Source organism: Tasmannia lanceolata, unplaced genomic scaffold (assembly GCF_043159265.1).
Source record: "Tasmannia lanceolata isolate RefF3 unplaced genomic scaffold, GAP_Taslan_0.1 ptg000008l, whole genome shotgun sequence".
In the NCBI taxonomy this organism is placed as follows: Eukaryota; Viridiplantae; Streptophyta; class Magnoliopsida; order Canellales; family Winteraceae; genus Tasmannia; species Tasmannia lanceolata.
Genome location: NW_027518685.1, coordinates 843113 through 862265, shown reverse-complemented (window position 1 = coordinate 862265; position 19153 = coordinate 843113). Strand labels below are relative to the sequence as shown.

Genomic DNA, 19153 nt, shown 5'->3' with positions numbered 1-19153 from the left:
TAACGGTCACAAAACCATGATTTAAGGAATCTCAAACGGTAAAACGTATTAAATAATGATTAAAGAAAAAGAAAAGAAATAAAATAAAAAGGCTTTGGGCCCACGCGCGGCGGCGCGCGTGTGTGGTAATACCAAAAGCCCACCGGACCCAAGTGGGTGATCCGTGCGCGTAGGATTCCCATGACCTCTTTCTCATTCACAAGACTAAGAGAGTGAAAGTATATATATGGCCACTCTCACCCTCTCACACTTTCCATTTGGGACTAAAGTTTTCTCATGGCTTTAGTCTTTTTTGAGGGAAGCTTTAACTTTGAGTGAGAAGCCCTAAAACAAAAAGTAAAGCCAATGTAAAAGACTAAAAGCATCCCTTTGTAAGATTGAATTACAAAAAGACTTTTGCATAAAAAAGTCAACAAATGATTCACTGCTTGAGGATAAATTCACCCCATTTAACGTTTTTCTTTGCCTTAATAACTTCACGAATAACGTTAAAGGGGGAATTTATCCATCAGAGGCGGGAAACATCATTCCCCTAAAGTAGGCCAAAACCCTTTTGATAAGACCGTGTTCACCCCGAATTGATTAGGTTGCTTAAATGTGGGCCACTCTATCTTGGAAACATGATTTCAACAATATTAGTTTATCAAGTTGGCTCATCTGGCGGATGGAGTTGAAGAGGAAAAACTCTCTAGAGTGGCTAAAAAACAGGAAGAAAGAGCAGAGGAAGAAGTTGGCTCATCTAGTGGATGGAGTTGAAGGAGAGAGGTGGGCACGCCGCCCTTCCTGAGTACAGCTGGTTTCATACTCTGAGCATGACGAATACCACGACCCTTACTTGAAAAAACTCATGCATTTCAATCTGGTGAATGCTAAATTGAAGGGCGCCCTCGCAAAAAACTGTGAACATGATTTTAATTTTAGAAGCACTTCAGGAATAAGAAGTGATTCTAACCTGCAGAATGATAATGATACGTAAATACGCTCATTTTGGAAATAGGTTGTGGGTGACGTGTCATTGCAGTGGGTGATGGGGTGAGTCAGTTAGTAGGATGTGTTAAGTGGTTGTGTCAGTGGGTCAGTTTTGCATGTAAGAGGAGTGGTTGTATTTGAAACGTGGCATTACTTTGCATGTTAGCAGTTAGTATGCATATTAGGATGTTTGAATGTTAGCGGGATTGGCTTGAGTTAGTCACGTTAGTGAATGGAGACGTGCAAGCAGTTTAATGGGTCGGTGGGTCGGTGAGAGTTACTTGTTCCTTATGCTTGTTATGTATTTAGGGCTCCTGTGAGTCTAGCATTCCTCTTCTTTGATATACCCTAACTTATTCAACAGCTATGTTTTCAAACCAATTACAATCCCCAAAGCTCCGACTACATTTAAATACTAGAAAGCTCACGAAAACCATGTTCCGAGTTGAATAGATCCAAAGCTTTAAAACCCACATATAAAATCTCAGACTGAGAAACTGTATGGTGTAACGGTGGAAGTACCACCCTTGACATTTGATCCAACAGCAGCTCCTCAAAAAGCTCAAAAGTGAGCTGCTGTTGGATCAAATATTAAGGGCGGAACAAAGGCCTTATTGTTGTAAGGCCTTACACCATATAAAATCTCAGACTGTAAATAGAAAGTGAAGGATATCAGTACCCTTTTATCAGTTGTCTTTTGGCCTCATTTTGATCTTGGGTTATGCCATTGAATTCGTCATTCAAGGACCAACTCGCTGACTACAGGGCGTTAATTTTTTTTAATTATGCTTACAGTAGGGGTTGATTTAGTAAATTTAAACAAACTATGCACACCCCTGCCTCCAGCACTTGAAGATAAATAACTTAGATTAGCATTTGGTCTTCAAAATGTATGTACCAACAATCTTGGTTTCAACCCATTCTGTTGACATTTCTTTTCCCTTTCAGTACTCTTGATTCTATATACTTCTTTTTTCTTTTTTCTTTTTTTAACAATTTTCATTGTTTTCTTCTGGTTTTCCATTGACTATCCAAATCTAACTCAAGAAACTTGATGATTGATTGAGTACAGAGTTTATTTCAGTTCATTATAGCACTGATTGATTCTGTTTTGGATTCGCAGAAGACAACATGAAATTGTGTTTAAGATTGAATTCTTTCCTTCGGGTGAATGTTTTGGATGCCACACATATTTCAATTTAGTTCTGGATGAAATATATAACTCTCTCTCTCTCTCCCTCCCTCCCTTGAAAGATCTTGCTCAGCACACTAAGTTTTTAACAATAACCTTATATGCCAACCTAACACTACTCTCTTTCTCCTAGTCTAATTAGAAAACACGAGAAATCCTACCGTATTCCAAACCTTCCAAGACTATCTCATCTTTGTTTCTATTCAAATGAAGGAACCACGAGGAAGTCTCTATTTGCTTGGAAACAAGACACCAATCGCAACAGATTGATTTGATGTATTTTCTAGATGTTACGAACCTGAATTGGGAACCGAATCGGTTCGCAACGGTTGTGATCTTCTTAAAGGGAAGATCGGCCTTTTGACCCACTTCGAGGGAAGGGTCAGTCCTCCTATGTGCACAAAAACACACCTTTTGGAATAACGTTCTTCATTCATTTAGCCAAAAGACGTCAATTACAATCTATCTTATAATGACTCCCAACGACCAACAAAGTAGGAATAAAACCTACAAAATAGGAAACTAAGGTTACGTGCATAGTCCTAGTAACAATATTTATTCAATCTTTTTGAATTTCGTAAAAACTAGCAACAACCAAACTTATCCCCCAATTGCACGTAACATTCCACCCCTCTCGAAATCAACTTTGTGCTCAAGGTTGGAGATTAAGCCATTGGGTGAAAAAGGAAATCTTCTTGCACATGACTTTTTCAAAATCCTTCTTGTTTCTCTTTTATTTGTTCTTTCTTTATTTCTCCCTCCTTTTCGTCTTACGATTGGTCACCATTCTGTATGACGTCATCAAGGGTTGAGGCAGCTCCATTTTTAAACTAACCCGACCGTGTTGTTCATCAAAGCTCCGTCGCTGTATTTTTTTGGAATGATTGGGACGTTGACGCACTGATGATTGTGGGTGAGAATTTGTTCAATTGCGTTGGACAGATTGAGAGGAAGAGGAACGGTAGACTCTTTGGCGATGACCTTTCTTTTGTGTCTTCTTCGTCTTTTCTTTTCTCTCATTTTTCTAATTATTCTTTTCTTTTTCATCACACAAGCCTTCTCGACGATCCTCTCATTGAAATCTCCATTCAACTTCTTCAAACATAGGTGCTCTTCTGTCTTCACACCAAGTGAGATTGCCATCTTGTTGAACTTGGCATTCATGGAAGCTAGGTGCCTTTTGATCTCTCTTATTGTCTCATTCCACTGATCCATTGGTCCTTTGATTTTCTTCTCCATGGCCCAGATCGTGCTGCTTTGATACCAATTGTTACGAACCTGAATTGGTTCGCAACAGTTGTGATCTTCTTAAAGAGAAGATCAGCCTTTTGACCCACTTCGAGGGAAGGGTCAGTCCTCCTCTCTGCGCAGAAACACACCTTCTGGAATAACGTTCTTCATTCATTTAGCCAAAAGACGTCAATTACAATCTATCTTAGACTCTCCCTACGACCAACAAAGTAGGAATAAAACCTACAAAATAGGAAACTAAGATTACGTGCATAGCTTATCCTAGTAACAATATTTATTCAATCTTTTTGAATTTCCTAAAAAAGAAGCACCAACCAAACTTATCCCTAAGTTGCACGTAACACTGGATCCTTAGCATATATGAAGAAACGATTGGGAGGACAATCTTGTTGAGAACATAAATCCATTCTGATAAAAATAACATATTACAATTTCCATAATTTTCTTTTTATCTCCAAGAACACCTGTGATTTGATCCAATTTTTAGTACATTTCTTCGCCCATTAGAATTGTTTAAAACAGAAACAAGGAATTCAATTAGGCCACGTTTGGATACCCACAAGATTTAGGTTTGGATTTCTCACATTTGCTTGGAATGGGATCAGATCCTTAGATTTCTAAATCAGCTACAACAGTGGAAAAAAAATCGATTTTCAAATCTGTTCTGCAAGACATTATTTGGAAATCAATATTTGTGGCAATTACCTTCACTCTCGCTGCTCCTCGACCTTGCTGCAGCTAGACTTCTCTCTCTCTCTCTCTCTCTCTCTCTCTCTCTCTCTCTCTCTCTCTCAACATGGGCATGAAGATGATTGATGTATTCTGTATCCAAAACTCAAACTCAAATCCAAATACAAAAACATGAGGTATCCAAACGTGGCCTTAGAAAAAATACGACGCCCTTCACTGAAGGCCCCTGTCTAGAAAAAGTCTCGAAGTGTTCTCTTACGTGAGAGGGGAGGAGCCCCTCCCCTCCTTGCTTTAGTCATAGGGCGAGTGGACGCAGCTTAGATCATTTCAGCTACAAAAGTTGATTTTCTTGTAGGTTGCAAACCAAACTGTGATGGCCTAGGAGCTGCCTGTTTCAGAAATACTTTCACCGTTACCTTAGCAGAAACTGCATAGATTTCTGTAAAAGTGGTACTGGTGACCGAGCAAGATGACAGGATCCACAACTACCACATACCATAAGATGACTGTTTTGCAAAGTGCAGTTGAGATTCTTTGGCCTATCCCCAGAAGGTGTTCTGGGCTGAACTTACAGGCCAGATTTTGAGAATTCAGCAAAGACAGGGGTGGTGATGCCAGTAATTGGTGGAGAGAACAAATACAGAATTTCATCGCTCCTCTCCCCAGACTGCAGCTCTTGGATATTCTCTCCTGCTGAGGCTTTGGCCTACGAGAGGTCAGTGGAGATGGATTCTGGCACATTGAATTGTACCAGCAGGCCTGGCAATGGCTAAGGAATATTTGCAAGAAATTAATTTTAAAGATCTCGTTGTGATCGCAAAAAGTGAATGTTAGAGATACCATATAACCCAAGCTGTTAAATTGAAGAATAAGTATAAGGTGTTTGCTGAGAAAAGGAACCTTGTACTGTCATGCCCTATGTAAGCTGAAGAATAAAATTCCAGTTTTATGTTTGTTTTGACTATAAGATTCATGTATTTAAAGTTATTCATAGAGTGATAAAATTGTATCTGCTGGAAATGGGGGTTTTTTTTACAGTTTTATTCTTGCATTCTGATTTATTCTAACTTTTAATGTAGTTGAACATATCCCTTTGTGAAATTCAAGTAATAACAACTTTTTAAGTTCAAACGAGGTAAGAAGAAAAATTAGAGCAAGAACTGTTACAGAAACTAAATTCAAAATATGTTTTTGATTAAACTGATTCAAGAGAGTTGATCTTACAACCAATATATACATGATATAGAAAACATTTTGACGTACCTGCATAACTGAAACCTGCTCACGATCTGAAATGCAGAAACCAATCTTCAGCTCTAATCTGAAATGCAGAACACAATCTTCAACTCTATCCTCTAGCCTTTTGCCTTTTGCCCCTTGTTGTGTGATGGATGAGCAACTTTGATAGCTTTGTGTAATTGAAACTGCACACTACCTACATGGAGGTGGTTTACGAATCCATCAAGGAAAACGACCAAGGAGATTGAACCTCCGACCCCAGGGTTGAAGAACATAGTCTTTACCAATTGAGATAGAAGCTCAACCCCTCATGTCATTCTTAACAGGGCATGAAACTCATAAGTCCCATACACCACACCGTTATAAGAACCATCATGGCGAAAACTAAAATTGATCGGAACTCTATCTGGGTTTTATGGTTATCAGTTTTGATCATTGCAAAACCAAATAAACAAGAACTAGAACCGATAATATGAGAAACTGAAGTATTATACAAAGAGATAATACTAACTATTATACAAAAAAATAATAACGTATACAAAGGAACCTCTCCCCATATAGCCCTTAAGGAAATCTAAGGCTTGGATTCTAGGTGGTTAGGTTCTAATGAGATGAAAACTCAGAATCGGTATTGAAATTCAGGTGAGAAATTGTTGTCACACAGGTCACAATCTGTTTGTTCCTTCATTTGCGCAGTGGTAGGTTCTGCACCAGCAAGCAGCAAGCCCTAGGCCCTCCTATGTTCATTAGCTTAAATTTGGCATTGCTTCTTTCATCTAATCTATAGATGATTCTATAAATTTAAGAAATATTTTACAGTAATTCATAACCAACAGATGCATTTTTCATACTCTTGCTCAAGGAAATCAACGCTCGCAAGTCAGCTGATCCCCAAAACAGAGACAAATTAAAGAGAATGAAGCATAATACAGATAGTATAACCATTTCTCTTTTTTAAGTAAGCTTAGATCGAACCTGCCATCTCACTGTTGTACACAGAACCATTTGGTAGAGAAATTATATCATTGTGCTTCTAACCAAAAACTGCCGCAAGAAAGATAATGCGCTGTTCTTTATTTGTTTCAAACATCTACGACAAAAGGGTACTATAAAACTCGAGAAATGATTACAACCAATATGTAGAAGAAGCATTTTACATTCTCTTCTCTTCTCGATTGCCCTTAAGGAACTCAAACTTAAGATAGATTAGAACCCAAAATACACCCAAATCAGAATCCAATACATGAGAGAGGGAAGTATAATAATATATATAGCAACATGTAATCCCACAAGAAATTGTTGCAACAGCGATCATCTGTTCTTTATTTTTCTTAACATCTTAAGATAGAAGATTCTGTGAATTTAAGAACTAATATAACCCTAATCTAGTAAGCATGAAGACCAATATGGAGATTGAACTCGGCTTAGTTCAAAACATAACAAACAGAGAGATCCATCCGGGTGCAACTTTGACACAGTTTTCGATGGATCCTCTGTTGAGAATGATAAATTATATTACAAACCAAACCACATGCTCCAATGTATATCATCAAAGAATCAAAGCGAAAATAGATGAAACGGAAAGTGAAAAGACCTTCACCCTTTCAAGTGAAAATTGCCGATGTTCCCTTCTGTGATTCAATCAAGGTAAACCCATTCTTGTGCAAGATGTCAACTCTGGTTCGGTACTTTCTCACCTTCCTCGAGGATTCACCAGCTGTGAGAAGACTGCACTGGTAGTGGCGTCCTCAGCATCATCATCGGTACCAGAGTTCACCCCGTTGATCATACTCACACTGTTATCAAATGGTTCGAGCGGAGTTAATGGGATACCGCCAATATGATTTGTGCTGTTCTCATCTGGGTCGGTAAGTGCAGATGTCTCCTGGAGCTCGAAAGCGTACTCGAGATTCCACAAAACATCTCCTATCGAGGGCCTGTCAACTCCTTGTTCTGCAAGACATTTCTCAGCAGTTTCACCAAACTTCTTGAGAGATGCCGGATTTACCTTCCCCACCAAAGCTGAATCCATGATCTGATCTAACATGCCTTTTTTCTGCCAGCTCATTGCCCATTCCGCTATATTGACTTGCTCTCTTGGGAGGACAGGATTGAGAGCAGGTCGTGTGCAGAGGACTTCCATAAGAACCACCCCAAAGGAGTACACATCTGATTTTTCAGTCAGTTGTTGCCTTCTGAAGTACTCAGGGTCAAGGTAGCCAAAACTACCTTTAACGGCGGTACTTACATGGGTTTGATCCAATGAAGGACCTGTCTTTGAGAGACCAAAATCTGCAACCTTAGCATCAAAGTTCTCATCCAAGAGAATGTTGGTGGTCTTCACGTCTCGATGGATTATGCTTTGAGCCACACCCGTGTGTAGATAATGCAATCCCCTCGCAGCTCCAATGCAAATTTCAAGCCTCTGCTTCCATGATAGTGGTGGAAGGTCCGTTCCATAAAGATGGCTCCTCAGAGGCCCATTGGCCATGTACTCGTAAACCAGAATCATCTCTGATCGCTCGTCACAGTAGCCAATAAGAGAGACCAGATGGCGATGGCGGAGCTTGGATAACATCTCAATCTCAGTATGGAATTCAGCAAGGCCTTGCTCAGATCTCGGGTTCCCTCTCTTGACCGCCACCTTAGTGCCATCTTCTAGTGTCCCCTTATAAACCTTACCAAACCCGCCTACCCCAAGAAGTAAGGTCTCATCAAACTTGTTTGTTGAATCGGATATCTCTTGAAATGTGAAGATCCGTCCAAGATTCGAAGAGACCAAGGAGACACAGCTTGCAGTTCCACTCTTTTGAGAGGTAGTAGAAACTTTGGTAATGGTGTGAGAGTTTCCATACAAGGGCAATGGTAGCCACGGATGAGCTTGGCGAGGGCCCTTTGATCTACGAGTAACAAAACAGCAGTAACATATAGCTATCAATAACACAGCAGCCGAAATTCCCACAGCGGACCCAATAATAATTCCAAACTTGCTCTTCTTTGAATGCAGATTGGGAAGAAGATCAGTGACAGAATATGGCCCATCCAAGCTTCCTGCACCGTTGCTTATCTTCATGATCTCCAGCCCATTCAAAATTGCGTTAGTAATGTCGGCCATCATATCTGGGCCAACACTAACAGACAAGTTGTTCGAACCAGTCGAGGAATTGGAAACGAAATCCTTGTAATATGGCATTGCCAAGAATCCAGTTCTAGAGGAGAGATCCAAACTTCCAAGAGCAATATCAGAATTGATATAGACATTGAAAACGAGATCATTTAGAGCCTTGCTGACAATATCACAGAAGTGTAGACGGATGAAATAACGGAAACTCGGATCAACAGGGAAGACCCATGTAATATTGAAGTTCAAATTCGGCACATTTGCATTTCCCATCGCCTCTGCGGTTGCATAAACCCAGTTAGGTGCCGTTTCGGGGGTCACACTAACAGGATATTGTATCGTCCCTGGAACTACAGACACAATCACGGCGGAACTATTAACATGGAGGTATTTCCTATCATTTTCCCAAGTTCTCCCTAGTGTGTCATTTTGAGGAGTAAGCAAAGGTCCTCCCACATTCACTCGATACACGGTTTCAAGGGCCAAGTTAGAGAGGCCATTGAAAGGAGCAGAAGGCGATACCATCGATGCCTGGTCAGCAATCAAATCATCTGGGATGGAAATAACTTCGATACCATTGACAAAAGTAACTGAATTGTTTAAAGGAATGAAATTGAGGGTCAGCGAATCCGATGTCACATTGATCATATACTCTTTGAACAGATATGAACTTTGTTGGTTCTTGAAGGTGAAGTTATTGAGGAGAACAAACTCGTTCGCGAGTACTGTGATCGAAGCGGAATTTAGGTCGTGGCCAGAGTTGGGAAGGGGGTGGAAATAGAGGCGGACCCAATGGCGGCCAGTTTGATGAATATCGAATTTGTACGAAAACGATGAGGTGAAACCTCGAAGGGAGTGATAGATTGGAGATGGGAGAGAAGAATTAGCTGCAGCAACAAAACTCTCTTCCTCACTTTCTAATAGAAAAGAAGACTGATATGAATCAGGAACAAAAACCTGATCTTGAACAGAGACATTTTGTGAAGACCCACATGCAATCAAGTAATTATCAACAGGGATAAATGCAGCAACAGAGCCATTAACCATGAAGCCACAGAAAAGAACAGCAAAAACCAAAGAAACCCACTTCCCCAACCTCATTTTCACCCTCTCTTCAAACCCACACCCTAGAAAGAAAAAAAAAACTGCCCAATTCACAAAACTCCCAAAATGCTCAAACCCAACGAAAAAACCCAACCTCTCTACACAAAGATTCTAAAAGTAATTAATGAAGAGTCTGAAAACCCTAAATTCCCAGATCTATATACCAATTTCAAGTCCCCATAGCCAGCAATACAGATAACAGGGAAAACCCTCTAGAATCTTGGGCACCCACAAAAATGTCCAGATAAATGGCAATCAAAGAAGAGATTTTTCTTTTCAGAAGCCCTTACCTCTCTGAGAAAATTCGACCCAGTTGGATGGCTTTAGAGAGAATGGGATCCAATCAGAGAAGTGCCCACTAAAGATCATGACCAAATATTAGTATGAAAGCTCCCATTTGAAGCTTTTCTTTACTCAAACAGCTCTTTCCAGCTCCAGATTAGGCTGTCATTTTACAGAAGAGCAGGGAGCCCACACCGAGAAAAAGAAAAAAAGAGCATTTAAATATCCTCTATTGGTGCAGCTATTCTTGGCAGATTTTCTAGTTATTCTTTAATAAATAATAGAAACTGCCATGAGAGTTCTGTAACTGAGCTTTTTCATTCCTATTTACTACTACTAGTTTTAGTGACGGTGAGAAAATGGTTGTTTGCTGGCTTGGGTCCCACTGACCAAACCTTTACGCGGTTTCGGGAACGTAAATTACACTTCCTAACGGCGTTGACATACGGAAATTTTGTCTCACGGAAAAATAGACGGCGTTACTTGTCCGTCATTTGTTTTTTTTTTTTTTTTGATGGGTAAGCTGGGGTTAGGCAAGACCCCCACCGGATTTATTAATAAAAAAGAAGGTTACATCCTTACATAGGGGACTCCCGAAGAATCAGAAGCCACAATACGAAGCAGCTCCCGAGGGAGATCCAAAACAGAGATACATTCTCCCTTAATTGGGCAAGATGTCTTAGAGAGGAAATCCGCAGCGCCATTGGCTTCCCTCCAGATATGAGAGATATGCCAGTAGTTCAGGGAGTTGAGGTCTCGGAGGGTCTGGTGAACTTTTGCAATTTGCCGCCATGGGCATTTAAGCACCCCTTTGATGATGCTCACTGCCTGCAAAGAATCCGATTCGATCCATAGCCGATCCGTTCCTTTGCTGATTGCCAACTTGATTCCTTTCGATATGGATTCAATCTCCAATTCGTTTATGGAATGAGGGGGAGAATCCAAGGAGAAAGCTCCCTTGATGATATGATCCTTGTCGCGAATGATGCCTCCGATGGAGGCTTTATCTTCAGCTAAGGAAGCGTCCGTATTCAGTTTAAGAATGTCTCCATCAGGAGGTTTCCAGGAACATGTGCGGACAGGAGGAGATCTAGTAAATATTGGAAATCCAAATAGCTCTGCAAATTTAATCGATCTTGCATTAGGGGGGTCTTCAAGGCGCAGATAAAGGATTTTCAGTTTTATAGAGGAAAGGATTTCCGAGAGGATATTTTGCTTGTGGATGCTCTGGTTTTCAAAGATTCTTCTGTTCCTCTCTTTCCATATGTGATAAATGGTGGCCCCAAACGCAATTCTGATGGCAATTGACATTCGAGATTTCCCTTTAAAGGTTTCTCGAATCCACAATTCTTCATTTTTAAGCTGACTATGAGGAGCACGACGGTAGGAGAAACGCCGTAGGATAGTTCTCCACACCCAGGATGAGAAAGAACAGTTGAAGAAGAGGTGATCAGTAGTTTCCCTTTCAGAGTGACAGAGGGGGCACCGAGTGTCTCTGCTGGTTCCAAGGAAGATAAGCCGATCTCTTGTGCTTAGTCTTTGATGGAGGGCTTGCCAGGTAACAAAACTGAACTTTGGGACATGGCCGCTGAACCAAACAGATGAGAACCAAGGAATTTTTTGGCTATGGGTACGAATGGAATTCCAGGAGCTTTTGAGAGTAAAATCTCCATCAGGAGAGGGCTTCCAAATCACCTGGTTTTTGCCCTCAGGAATGATCAAAGCTTTGGACAGGATATTCTGAATGGTTTGCATAGTGCTTTCAGGGTATTGGTCCCAAGAATCTCCCAGGAGCAGCCTCTCTAAAGATGAATTTAGAGGGACGGAATTGAGGGTACTGCCTTCGGGATAGAGATTGCTCAGTAAGCCATCGGGGTGCCAAGGTTCTTTCCAAAAATCAATCCCTTTACCATCGGCAACAATTCTGCAGATGTGAGGCTTTGCTTCTTCTCTTGCGTGAAAAATGCAGCGGGCTCCCCAGGAAGGGTTGGAAGGCATTTTTGAAGTCCAGAAATTCTTATTTCTCAAGTATTTTGCCTTGAACCACTCGGACCATAAAGATTTCCTGTCATTTATAATGTTCCATAGGAGCTTTATCTGACAGGCCCGGTTTATGTCCTTTAATTTGCGAAGACCCAGACCTCCTTCTTGTTTTGGAGTACAAACAGTATCCCACGATATGGGGTGAAAGGATCTTTTCTGGGGGTCTCCTGACCAGATGAAATTTCTAAGGATCTGATCAATTTTATTCAGAGCTCCAGCGGGGAGACGGAAGGAGGAGGACCAGTACAGCTGAAATGAATTCAGAACAGTTCTAGTGAGCTCTAATCTGCCAGCTTTGGAAAGCATTTTGTTCGACCAAGAAGCGATTCGGCACTCTATTTTTCCAATGAGAGGGAGACAATCAGTAATGGATAATCTGGTGGAGGTTAGGGGGAGGCCCAGATATTTGATTGGCAATGATCCTTCCTGGAATTGCAGGATTCTCAAAATTGCAGGCCTCATGTGAGATGCACTAACAGAGAGGAACAACTCGCTTTTGTTTGCATTTATCTCTAGCCCAGAGCAGAGATTGAAATGGCGGATGCACTCCTGAATGCCTCTAGCAGCAGCTTCACTTGGTTCTGAAAAAATAAGAATATCATCTGCAAAAAATACATGGTTAATTTGGGAGGAGTTGGTTTTAAATGGGGAGGCTAATTTCCCCTGGATTGCAGCTTCTCGGAGGATGCAGGAGAAGATTTCCATACAGATACAAAATAAAAGAGGGGAAAGAGGGTCTCCCTGTCTCAGACCATTTGAGGATTTGAAAAATCCGGTCGGGGAACCATTAACGAGAATGGAAAAAGAAGGACTTTGGATGCACTGGTTTATCCATTCACACCAGAGGGTGTTGAAGCCCAATTTTTTCATGAAAGAGAGCAGAGTATTATGTCTGGTGCAATCAAAAGCTTTTCTAAGATCTATTTTGAGACAGAGAGCTTTTGTAGAGTCTTTTCTATGGAAATTATGAATGATATCATGGGCAAGGAGAAAATTTTCCTGAATCAAGCGCCCTTTGATAAAGGCAGATTGATTTGGGCTAATGATTTTGTTCAAGACGGTTCGGAGGCGGTTGGCTAGGATCTTTGAAATGATTTTATAAAGGAAGTTGCAAAGGGAAATGGGTCTAAATTTTTCTGGGGAATCGGCATCCGAACTCTTTGGGATTAAAGAAATGAAGGTGGAGTTAACCTCGGAAAGCAGCTTTCTGGATTTGAAAAATTGGATGATGGCTTTGAGGGTATCATTGCCTATTAAGTACCAGAAGGATTTGAAAAACTGACCATTGAAACCATCAGGTCCCGGAGCTTTATTCCCATCACAGGAGAAAACAACCATTTCGATTTCAGCCTTGGTGACATCAGCTGTGAGGGAGTTAGCTTCATCTTCAGAGAGCTTTTGGAGGGGTTCAGGGAGGGGGGGAGCAAGGACCAAGTTGGAGTTTGAGTTTAATAGGCTAGAGAAGAATTGAGTGAAGGTGTAGACACCCCATTTTGACCGGACCCAAGTTCGCTATGCTTGGGCGAAACCCCATCCAATCATTTCCGCCATGTTTCGCATTTTTCCGCTAAGTGTTGAAAAGGGTTATTCATGAGAATCCGAGCAAAAGAGAATTTGGATCAGTTTGATGGGCCCGCCTTGAGCATTTGTTTAGATTTGGATCAAACAGGGGGACCCGCGCATTGTTTTAGTGAAAAATGAGTTTTGAACCTACTTCGATCCAACGCCTAAAGATGACCATCAAGAGAACGGTCAAGATCTCAGAGAAGTCGTTTTAACAACCAATTTTGTTATGATCATCAAGTTGAGTTATTCGGATCAGGCCATTGAAATGATTTAGGAGGGCACAACCTGCTTAGGTTGGGATCCATCAATTGGATGGTCTGGATCGTCATAGGGAATTGATTTTGGCAATGCAACATACTTACAAATTGTCGCCCATCAAATGAACGGTTTGGATCATCTCAAGGGAATGATTAAAGGAGTGCATCCCATTAAAACATGATAGCCCATCAAATGAATGGTTTAGATCATCCTATGAAGTAGGGCCTGCTATATATATATATTTTTTTAATTCTAGTCACAATAAGAGATTCGGCTAGAACATGTGTGGGGCCCATCAAAAGCAATGTAGTCTTAATTTGTTATTATTGTATTCACACTCAAAAGTGGAATTCCGAGTGATTGCAATAGCATAAAATTCGTTTGCTATGATGAAGACCACTTGGGTTACTGCTCACCATTATACAAAAGGATTTTAAAAATATATAGTTGAGTCTTCTCCCATATTTTTATAAAGAGCATGTTATGTTGAAAAATATTTCTCTTTCCTTGCATGGAGCCATACGTTTTTTTAATATGGGAAAGAATGTGGTGTTCTTAAAATAATAATTTATAAAAGGCATGTAGCATCTCTTTCTTTCCTTAGGTGGGGGTGCCACATGGTTTTTTTGTTTTTAACGTGGGAAGAGGTGTGGTGTTAAAAGAGGATAGCAATTAAAAAACAATAAAAAAATAAAAAGAAAGAAGCAACTCTTTTGGCTGCCATCTCTTCTTTTATTTAAGGGGACACCACCTCTTGAGAAAAAAAAAGGAGGGTAACCTTCTCAGAGTTGGGGACCGAACAGCCCTCTCAGCCTTTGAGCTCATCTCTCCCCTCCTCAACAACAGCCTCTCTCTCTCTCTCCTTGTTGAATTATCCTTGCTGCAAAATTCCTTGGTGCATTTTGGGCCTAAAAACCCTTAGTAGTATAATCCCTTTTCTTCCTTCAACTCTTGGGGCTTTTATGTTGTTTGGATTTGGGATCCTCTTGTGGTCGAATCTCGAATTCTTGTGATGGAACCCCTTTGAAACCCAAAATCTTTGAGAACGAATTATAGTAGGATCAAATTCATTTTCTTTCATCGTTGGTTGAATCCTCTATAAATCCAGGTATGTCTTTTTTATTTTATAATTAATTTCTATTTGTATGTTTAAATTTTGCATGATAGTGCCTCTTTGAAATTCTTAATCATATGTTCTTATTTAATTAAAATCTAGTTACGATTACATAATTAGGAATTAGGAGGAAGTTTTGGATCCTTGAACTCTAAGAATTTTTGGTTCTTTTAGGGATAAACCATGAATCCTACTTAAAAATTAATTCTCATTTGAAAAACTGACCATTGAAACCATCAGGTCCCGGAGCTTTATTCCCATCACAGGAGAAAACAACCATTTCGATTTCAGCCTTGGTGACATCAGCTGTGAGGGAGTTAGCTTCATCTTCAGAGAGCTTTTGGAGGGGTTCAGGGAGGGGGGGAGCAAGGACCAAGTTGGAGTTTGAGTTTAATAGGCTAGAGAAGAATTGAGTGAAGGTTTCAGCTATTTCAATTGGGTCCAAAGTGGATGATCCATCGGTATTTGAGAGGCCCATGATAGAATTTTGGTTTCTACGGGCTTTCATAGCCGAGTGGAAAAAGGAGCTATTGCAATCTCCAACATTCAGCCATTGAATTCTAGCTTTTTGCCTGCTCATAGATTCTTCGTACCTTGCAGTCTTCATGAGATCTTCTTTGATTTCAGATTCAGCAGCTCTCAACTGGCTGTTTGTTGGGTCCCCATCAAGTCTAGCTTGGATGTTTAAGAGGTTTGCTTGGCATATTGGGAGATTAATATCCACCCTCCCAAAAATGTTTCTATTCCAGATTCTGATCGCCCTCTTGACTTCTTTGAGCTTCTGGGTTAATCTGAACATTGGGTTCCCCTTCACTTTTATGGTCCAAGCTCTTTCCACCACCTCATATAAGGATAGATCATCTAGCCACATATTGAAGAAACGAAAAGGTTTTTTTCCATGGGACTGGACATCGGAGTTGGGCTGGATGATGATGGGGGAGTGGTCAGAAAGTCCAGGACACTTGTAAACAGCCAAAGAATTTGGGTAGGCACAGAGCCATTCACCATTAACTAGGACTCTATCTAATCTTCTCAGCTTTAGATTTGCAGGGTCGGATCTATTGGACCAAGATAAGGGTTGCCCCATGCTTCTAAGATCAGAAAGATAACAATCATAAATGCAGGAGTTGAAATCAGCTAAATCTTCCATAACAGGGCAAGCCCCTCCATATCGCTCATCAGGAAATCTTGTCCGTCATTTGCTTCCCTGGTATTTACCACCCCGTGTTTGTGTTTTGGTAGATACACCATTTAAGGTGCGTTTGGCTTGCCGGAATCAAGTGCTGGAATCGAAATCAGATTCCATTTCTGCCTAATTCTGACGTTTGGTTAAAAAAAGAACGGAATCAACGGGGCGGAATTGATAACGGGGCAGAATAAGAGACTAAGAGTATGAAATTGCGGAATCTGTTTCACTTCCAGAGAAGTCGTATTTCGATTCCACCCCAATGGGAATGGAATTTTTATTATAATTTTGTGGATTAAAATTTGATGATTGTTATCAGGACAACCATGTTTTTATAATTGCACAACTCCAGCATATATTTTCTTTTTTAATTGGCTTGTCGGAGCTTTTTGGAAACGGTAATGACTTTTGAGAGCTCTTTAAACGATAGAAGATAAAGATGTTTTGTGCAAATATCAAAACATGGTTGTGCTGATAACATTTCCCTGAAATTTTAATTTTAATTTTTTTTTTTCCCATTCTATCAAATGGAGGTCAGAATAGGAATAGAAATATGATGTTGATTCCGATTCTTGATTCCTTAGTCATTGTTACAAAGAAATGTAGCACTAGACCCATGCATGTCACATGTCCTCACAGGGATCAACTAAATCATTAGTCTTAATCACATGTGTGGTATATATGAGACCCAAGTTTGGTCATTAAGATCAAATATTAACCATGATTTTTAGGTGAGCCCTCAATTTCGACCATATTTACTTTTACTTCATAGATATTAGCCATAGAAGCATATATTTTTTTCATGAATCACGACTAACAAAAACCAACATGCGATGTGCAAGAACATGATTCATGCAAAAATATGTGCTTTTATGACTAAGACATTATTAGGTAAGAATGTAGCCATCAAAATAATGGAAAGCTTAAATTTATGAGTTTACTATCCAAGCGATCGTTATTAATATATGATTAAATGATTAACATTGGGTCCCACATAGCTTATATAGTTAGGCTGTTCATTTTATGCCTATTTTCCTTAGAATATTTTCATATATTTAAATTCTATTATAAATTTATTATATTATATTTAGTTCCTTCAATATAGTTGTTTGTTATGCATTATTTAATTATAACAAAAAATACCTTTGAAAGATTTTTAATAGCTAAAAAGAAAGTAAAACCATGCTTCCATCCTTTCCCTTTTTATTTCCACCACTAATTTGTTCTTTCCTGAGAATGAAGCAACTTTCAAGAAAACATAAATAGAAGGGTTGGAAATACTGGCGAATTAAGAGGAAATATAATCTCCCAAAAAGAAATTTACATTTATATGATATTAATTAAAGGGAATTTCATATTTATAGGTTTTTAAATAGTCTCAGGGATCACCCAAGTTTTCCCATTATATGTAGTATACATCAGCTTCAACAATAACTAAAACGTGTAGGTTGCCATTGTTGGAGAAAATCTGTGTAGTGATTGAGAATGAAATGAGAAGATGCTTCAAGGCACGTAAACACTCTCCTTAAGACGATATTCGCCCCCACCAGTAGTGTGCAAAGGAGACCACGAACTCGCCTCCAAGATACAATGAAGCCTGGTTCCAAACCGATTGCTTGACGACGTTTAGGGCTGGCAACGGGGCGGGGTCGGGGCCGGATGTTGGGGTCCCCTACCCCTTCCCCTTTGCGGGGAATTTCCCCCCTCCCCTCTGCGGGGATGGTGGGGAATCCCCCTCCCCTCCCCACGGGGAATATCTAATCCCCTTCCCCTCCCCGCATCCTTCGGGGACAAAATCCCCGCCCCGCCCCGCTCCAACATCAGCCCCTCTTTAGTTATTGATACACTGATGATGGGTGTCCTAATCAACTTGATGCAATTTCAATATATAAAAATGTTATAAACTAACATACTTGTAGACGAAGGAGATATATTTCTTACTCTTCAGAAGATAGCAAAATCTCTTGAAGTACTGACTTGACTCTTGAGTGTCCTCGCAGCAGTCGCACCAACAGGCGTTATAAACCCAAATAGATGCTTGAGCAATGTTCAGAGGCTTGGGAATCACCAAAATGCAAAAAGTGAACTGTGTCCCTAACCTGAGCAATGTTTCTTTCGTGGGAAGAAATTAAGGAAACCCTAAGTCCCTAACCAAAATAAAAATGCAATTTATTATTTTATTTTCGCCACCGATGTTGGCACTACAATTTTTTGATAATGGCATACACTCAACTTGTCTTTATTATTTCAACATCTGTCAAAAGGTTATTATAGTTCCCAAAATGCTCTCAGAAGCTAATTAAAAGGAAAAGACAAGCTAAGTTTATGTTTGGGGGAATCTTGTAGCCGATCCACAGAGTTTCTAGTAGTTTTCCTTAAAAAAAAACACTTAAAAATATACAAAAAAATGGCATTGATTAACGGGGCGAGCGGGGTGGGGCGGGGCGGAGAGGGGACAACTACATCCCCTTCCCCTTCCCCTCCCCGTACCGGGGAAATTTTAAATTCCCCTTCCCCTTCCCCTTCCCCTTCCCCTTTTCCTTCCCCTATCAAATCGGGGAATCCCCACCCCAAACGGGGAGGGGCGGGGCAGATCCTCTCTTTTTCGGGTGAAATTGCCAGCCCTAACGACGTTCTGCACTGAACGGGATCAAGCCTGAATCACCTTTGAATTTTGCAAGTATTTGAGACACACGAGTTCTGTTTCTGCAGAAAATAGAATACTTGAAAGGATTTCTAAAAACAGTAAAACAATAACTTTGTAGGGGTTTAGAGAGAGAGAATTGTGCTGGAAATAGTATTTCTGAGTATGCCAAAGTAGAAATCCGAATTCTGTTTAGAATGAGAATTTTCTATTAATTTTATAGAGCTTCTGGTGGCTTTTCCCTTTGGAAAACACCCTTTCTGGACATCCTTTCAGCAGGTTTGAATTCTGACCATTAGATCGCGTCTAATCGCGACTCTACGGTTCAGATCAATCCTGGAGTGACCGTTGGCTTATGCAAAAACCCTTCCAACTCCGTAACCGCTAGATCTCCCATCCACGGTGCAGATTGCACCATTTAGGAACTTGACCGTTGTGTAGAAGAGACACAATCCAATGGTCATCATCCACTAGCTGTTACACCACAATCTGAC

General features: G+C 40.4%; 1 protein-coding gene across 1 annotated transcript; it reads right to left on the bottom strand.

Moving 5' to 3' along the window:
• Positions 1-6587: 6587 nt before the first annotated feature.
• On the bottom strand, positions 6588-10177 carry THE1 (protein kinase family protein). Its single transcript, XM_077387155.1, has one exon. The coding sequence runs from the start codon at positions 9561-9563 to the stop codon at positions 7035-7037; it is 2529 nt and encodes an 842-aa protein (XP_077243270.1). The 5' UTR covers positions 9564-10177; the 3' UTR covers positions 6588-7034.
• Positions 10178-19153: the final 8976 nt, after the last annotated feature.

Coding starts and splice junctions, on each gene's coding strand:
- THE1 (XM_077387155.1), bottom strand. CDS start 9,563: ATGAGGTTGGGGAAGTGGGTTTCTTTGGTTTTTGCTGTTCTTTTCTGT.